The 6,287-nt window shown below is 48.7% G+C and overlaps 2 protein-coding genes across 2 annotated transcripts; both read right to left on the bottom strand.

The window, feature by feature from the left end:
* Nucleotides 1-844: 844 nt before the first annotated feature.
* OTUD6A (OTU deubiquitinase 6A) lies at nucleotides 845-1,720 on the bottom strand. The gene has a single exon (XM_061178151.1). The coding sequence runs from the start codon at nucleotides 1,718-1,720 to the stop codon at nucleotides 845-847; it is 876 nt and encodes a 291-aa protein (XP_061034134.1).
* Nucleotides 1,721-2,693: 973 nt separating this feature from the next.
* LOC133081676 (elongation factor 1-gamma) lies at nucleotides 2,694-4,086 on the bottom strand. The gene has a single exon (XM_061178023.1). The coding sequence runs from the start codon at nucleotides 4,081-4,083 to the stop codon at nucleotides 2,773-2,775; it is 1,311 nt and encodes a 436-aa protein (XP_061034006.1). The 5' UTR covers nucleotides 4,084-4,086; the 3' UTR covers nucleotides 2,694-2,772.
* Nucleotides 4,087-6,287: the final 2,201 nt, after the last annotated feature.

Raw genomic sequence — 6,287 nt, 5'->3', positions numbered from 1 at the left:
AGGGCTTCCCTGGTGGCTCAGTGGTTAAGAATTCCGGGGACACAGGTTCGAGCCCTGGTCGGGGAAGACCCCACATGCCGCAGAGCAACTAAGGCTGTGCACCACAACTTCTGAGCCTGCAAGTCACAACTACTAAGCCCACACACCATAACTACTGAAACCCGCGTGCCTAGAGCCAGCGCACTGCAACGAAGACCCAATGCAGCCAAAAAAAAAAAAAAAATACTAGAGGAGGTCTTGTTTGTAACTTGAGACGTCTCCTAAGTAGCCCAGTTGAAGTGGAAAGCAAAACCCCCAAACAGCCCACGATACATTTTTTCCCCCAAAGAACTAAGCAAAATGCGTTCCCAAATCATTTCATTCACATCAACACCAACTTTAAGTAATCAATACATTCACGGGGCAACCGGAAGATTCTGAGCTAAACTGATTTTTTTCCCCAAGTGAAGAACGCATCAAACCAAGTTGCCATTTCTTGAACCCCAAAGTTACTTGCAACGTGACGAGTTCTCATGGGTGGGGGGGGCAGAGACCCCTCAGGGCAAGAAAGGTGAGAACTTGGCAAACTCACTCCGCTAGGGTAGGACAGTACAGATCTCTTCCTGGTCACCGGCCTCCGGTCCCCCCAGCCCGTGAAAGAAGCAACCCAGGGACGATTGAGGAGGACAGAAGATCGAGGGAGGAAGAAGGGGGGGCGGGGGCGGAGAGAGGGGGTGAACTCTGAGTAAAATGAATAAACAAAACCCCGAGAAAACCGAAGGAAAAAAGCGGAGCCTGCTGAGGAGACGCGGCGCCGGCGGCTTCGGCTCCAATGGCAGCCGCCACGGCGATGGCGGCAGCAGGCCTAGAAGAGATGCCGGGCCACACTCCTGACGGAGCCAGCGCCGACCGGCTTCACCGAGCTGTAGTGCTCCCCGCAGCTGTAGGAGTAGCGCTGGTAGACCAGGGTGATTGGCTTCTTGGTGTACTCCTCTCCCATGACGACGGCGGGCGAGTTGGCCTGGATCACCTCGATGGGGGTCTGCAGGACGTGCGACAGGGCCCTCAGCTCGAGCTGGCCTCCCCACGACGCCCTGAGCACGATGTCATCGCAGTAGCTCAAGAAGTCGTCGCGGCTGCCGGCGTCGCCGGCTTCGGGGTTGCTGAAGAAAGGCAGGAAGTCGTCGACATGCTTCTGCATGTACTCGGCGGTGCGCCTCCGCAGGCAATCCACGGTCACGGAGAACACCAGCTGGTGTTGGATGGCGCGGTACATGCAGTGGCCGTCGGCCGGGATATCCTGCATCTCCAGATTCCTGGCCTGCAGGATGGCGCCGAGCTCCATTTCCTCGTCGTGGTGGAAGCTGGCCAGATGCTCCATCTCAGCCTCGGCCACCCTCTCCTGGCTTTCTCCCTCTCGTGCCACCTTTCTTTCGCACCTTCTCTGTGCCCTCGAGAGGTGAGGAGGCTCGTTCTTGAGATCCACCTTGGCCAGATCTTCAGTGACAGAATCGAGGTTGCTGTTATCAGGGAAACTCTCCTGGAACTTCTCCAGCTCCTGCTGGTGCTTCTGCTCCATCTCGGCCTCGAGGCGGGCCACATCGAGGAGCAACTGCTCTCTTCCCTTCTTGTCGGTCTTGGGGACCGAGCTCTTCATGTCCTGAATGTGGGCCTGCAGCTCTGTCTTCTCGTGGTTGTGGCGTCGTATCATCCTCTGATGCTCACGCTGTGAATCTCCCATGATGTTTAAGGGCAGGCGAGAATCGAAGTTTGGTGGCTGAGGTACCGCTACAGTTCACGCCAACAGTCTAACCACCGAACTGGCTAGAGCTCCTCAGCCTCCCCTGGCGGCTGTACTCTGTTCCCCTCACCCGCGGTTGCCCTCACTCTATTCACGGCCCTCTCTGCCATTGGCCACTGTCTCTCCACGGCTACGCCTCCTAAACACGCCTGGCACTACAATTGGCTGTTGGGAGACCCTACATATGCCCCCATTAGACCCCGTAGCAATGGGTGCTTCCGGTTTTAGCGGGGTTCCTGTCCCGGCTGTAAAATCCCGCCTTTGTGCGTTATGTGCAGCAACTGAGCCTGTGGAGGTTTTCGTGGACTATTTTTTTTTTTTTTTTTTTTGCAGGAAGCGCTAGGGCGTGTTTAGGGTACAGGCTCCAGTGACACCCACTGGGTTCAAAATCCTGTCTCCACCACCTAAGATGTGTGATCACAGGCAAGTTGCTTGAATCTCTGAACCCCACTTCCTTGTTAGAAAGTACGGATACCCCAGAGATGACCCGCAGCCAGGTTAGGGGCCACAGGCTAGTATCTGTTCCAAGGAGTCTCTTCTCGCTGCTGCCCTACCTCACAGGGCAGTTGCGGGAAGTAGTGTTAAGTCACTCTGCATGCTGTGCTCTCACCCCATCGGCAGGTATTCTCCCCCTTCATGAGGGAAGGTCTGGAGTTAGGTAGTTACAAAGCCCCGTGTCACCACCTCCTAACTACATCCAATCTCTCCCAGCTAGGCTAGAAGATGGTCATCACAGGAGAGGCAAGGCAATTTTAAAAAAAATCAAAACTAAGGAGACGCCTCTCTTTCTGCTCTTCTGAAGACTTCTCTCCTACGCAGGGAGGTTCTGCAGGTATAGACAACACCCTGCTTCAACATATCTACTCCCCTTTGAAGAAGCCATCACCCACAAAGGAGGCAGGGCAGGAAAGGGTTCAATGTTCAGTTTCCTTTAATGACCCCCATTCTCCCTGAAGGGCAGGTGCAGGCAGCTAGGCGATGGCAAGAGATGTTCACTTGAAGATCTTGCCCTGATTGAAGGCTTTGCCCACATGCTGGAAGGCCCCATCCCAGGAAAAGTATTCTCGAACCAGCGTCTGGGTCTCCTCGCTGCTGGGATCCAGTTTCCGCCATGTGTATGGCTCATAGTGCACCTGCCAATCTGGACTCAGCGGAAGGGCAAGCTCCTGGCCTCGGAAGACCCAGACTCCAGAAATGGAGCTGCTATTGTTGGTTCCAAACAGAATGACACTGGCAAAGGCATTCTTCCTCAGTTTGTCCAGTCGCTGGAGCATTCCAGTGATGAGGTTGCAGCTCATGAAGGTCAGGGTGAGCTCTTCAGGGAAGCGGTACTCGGAGTACCACAGGGACCAGCCATCTTTATCAAAGTGCTCCCAAAAGTACGGCAGCGCCACGGAGAGTGTGTCCTCGTTGGAGTACTTGTGCTTAAGTTCATCCAACACAAAGGTACTCTTGGGCAGGTGAGCAAAGGGATCCTTGGCCTTCGGCTCAGCAGCCAGCGCCTGCTCACATTCATCCAGCTCCTCCTCAGGAGCAGGGACAGCTGCCTTCTCCTCTTTCCGCTCGGCCTGGGGCTTCTGCTTCTCTTCTCGAGAAGCTTTCTCTTTCCGTGGGGTGTCCTTCTTAGGCTGGCTCTCTGCAAACTTTTTAGCATCAAATTGGGCCATTTCCTCACAGAGTTTCACCTCCCCCAAGACCGCCCGGAACTGGGGCTGGTTAATGCAGGTGAGGAACCAGCGGTTTGTATTAGGGAAGGCCTGGCGGAAAGAAGGCTCCAGAACCTGTTTATAAAGCCACAACACGGTGCAGAAAACTGTGATGTCAGCCAGCGTCACACGTTCGCCCACCAGAAAAGTCCTTGTCTTCAAGTGAGCATCCAGCAGCCCCAGAATTCGCCTCACCTCCTCCTTTGCATTCTCTGTGGCCTGCTTGTTGTGGTGCATGATGCCCAAGGTGGGGAACACCCAGGTACTGGCTGTGGGAACTATGTCGCTATCAGCAAAGCTCACCCCCTGCACCACCTGGGCTGCTGCTTCGGGAGTACTTCCCCGCAGCTCCTCGTTGCCCACATAGTAGGCAATGGCATTGCTCTCGAACACACAGAATCCATCGTCACCCTCAAAGGCTGGAAACTTGCCAGCAGGAAATTTACGGAGAAATTCGGGGGTGCGGTTGGTTTGGCCAAAATGGAAGTGGGGTGGTGCGGAGAGCACACGGACCTGAGCCCCGCTGTACTGAGCGGCAATGAGGGCCTTGAAGGCCCTCCAGTTCTCAGGGTATGTGTACAGGGTCCCAGCCGCCATGGTGATTCTGCAAAGAAAGGGGCTCATGGACTCTTAACGGCTGACTTCACTTCCTAGCCTGAACACAATGCAGACACTGGTCGTGCTTGAGAATCACATGACAAATACTGTTACACCAGCTGAATGTGCTCTGACACTGGACTTCCCATTGCTCCCAGTGTTCAGGAGGCAATGTGGCTCTCTCCAGTTCTTTAGTTGCCTTGACTGATGAACCCTTAATTCTGTGTATCAGAGCAAAGATATTTCTTTACGGTCCTGGGAACACAGAATCCTTTCAGTTTAGGCCTCAAATCCACCGTGTCCCATCTCAGTGTGAGAAAGCAACAACCTTAAAGTTCACTACAGCTGAGCAGACTTCGTCTTGTGCCAACAGAATGCACCTACCCTGAACTCCCCTTCTCCTGGGTTCCCAGCGTCCAAAATGGGCTCCCATGAAGCACGACAGTTGGCCTTCATCAAGCCACTTCCTTCTGATTATTTTGAATCTCTAAAAGTTCTAAAAAATAAAATAAAGTAAAGTAAAATAAAATCCCTAAGCTCTTTCAGATATGCTCTCATCCTGCCCCACTCTGCTCATCTGTATCTTGAATTCCCAAACAGGAAGGCTCTTGAGACAACCTCCTCCTTGTTACAAATGAGGAAAGTGGACATTTGTCCAAGTTTTTACATATATCAAAACTTCAGTCGTTTTTATTGCTAAGTAGTATTCCAGGATATGGATGTACTGTAGTTCATTTAACCATTCACCTGTTGAAGGACATCTGGGTTGTTTCCAGTTTGGGGTTGTTACAACCTCTGCTATAAACATCCATATACAGGTTTTTTGTGTGAGCACAAGTCTTCATTTCTCTGGGAAAAAATGCCCAGGAGTGCAATTTCTGAGTCATATTATAAGTGTATGTTTAGTTTTTTAAGCAGCTGTTTTCCAGAGTGGTTGTACCATTGTGCATTCTCAACAGCAGGGTATGCGGTATCCTGTTTCTCTGCATCCTCACCAGCATTTGGTGTTGTCATAATTTTTTATTTTTAGTCATTCTGATAGATGTGTAGTGACATGTCACTGTGGTTTAAATTTGTGTTTCGCTGGTGGCTAATCATGTTCATCTTTTCATGTGCCCATTTGCCATCTGTGCTGTATCCTCTTGGGTAAAATCTTTACATCGTTTGCCCGTTTTATAACTGGACTGTTTTTTACCACTGAGTTTTGAGACTACTTTCTATATTCTAGATACTTGTTCTTTGTTGGATATGTGCTTTGCAAGTATTTTCTCCCATATTGTAACTTGTCTTTTCATCTCTTGGTGTTTCTCAGAGCAAAAGTTTTAAATTTCGATGAAGTCCAATTTATGAATTTTTTCCTCTCTAAGTCATGGTTTTGGTGTCAAGAACTCTGTCTAACTCTAGATACCAAAGAATTTGTCCTTTTTTTTTTTTTTTTTTACTAAACGTTTTACAGTTTTGGGTTTTAAATTGAAATCTGTGATCTGTTTTGTGTTTATTTTCATGTAAAGTTTGAGGCTTAAGCCAAGGTTCATTCTTTTGCCTGTGGTTGTCCAATTGCTCCAGCATCATTTGCTGGAAAGGCTATGCTTCCTCCATTGAATTGGTTTTGCATCTTTGTCAAAAATCAGTTAGGCATATTTGTGTATGTCTATTTCTGGATTCTCTATTCTGTTCCATTGATCAATGTGTCTATCCCTCCTCCAACACCATAGTCTTGATTACTATGGAATAAGTCTTGAATATAGGTAGACCCTTTCCTTCAATTTTATTCTTTTTCAAAATTGTTTTAGCTATTCTAATTCCTTTGTCTTTCCATATAAATTTTAGAATAATCTTGTCTATATCTGCAAAAAAATCTTTCTGGGATTTTCATAGGAATTTTGTTAGAGCCATATATTAATTTGAGGAGAATTGACATCTTTACTACGTAGAGTTTTCCAATCCATGAACACCTGTGTATGTATCTCCATTTATTTAAATTTTCATTGATTCTTTTCATGAATGTTTTATAATTTTCAGCATATATGTCCTGCACATATTTTGTTAGATTTACATTTAAGCATTTCATTCTTTGAGTGATTGTAAATGGTATTGTATTTTTAATTTTGGTGTTCACATGTGCATTGCTAGCATACAGAAGTACAGTTGACTTTTGTATGTTCATCTTCTATTCTATGACCTTGTTGAACTGACTTACTATT

Source organism: Eubalaena glacialis, chromosome X, assembly GCF_028564815.1.
Source record: "Eubalaena glacialis isolate mEubGla1 chromosome X, mEubGla1.1.hap2.+ XY, whole genome shotgun sequence".
In the NCBI taxonomy this organism is placed as follows: Eukaryota; Metazoa; Chordata; class Mammalia; order Artiodactyla; family Balaenidae; genus Eubalaena; species Eubalaena glacialis.
This window is presented reverse-complemented; position numbering and strand designations above follow the sequence as displayed.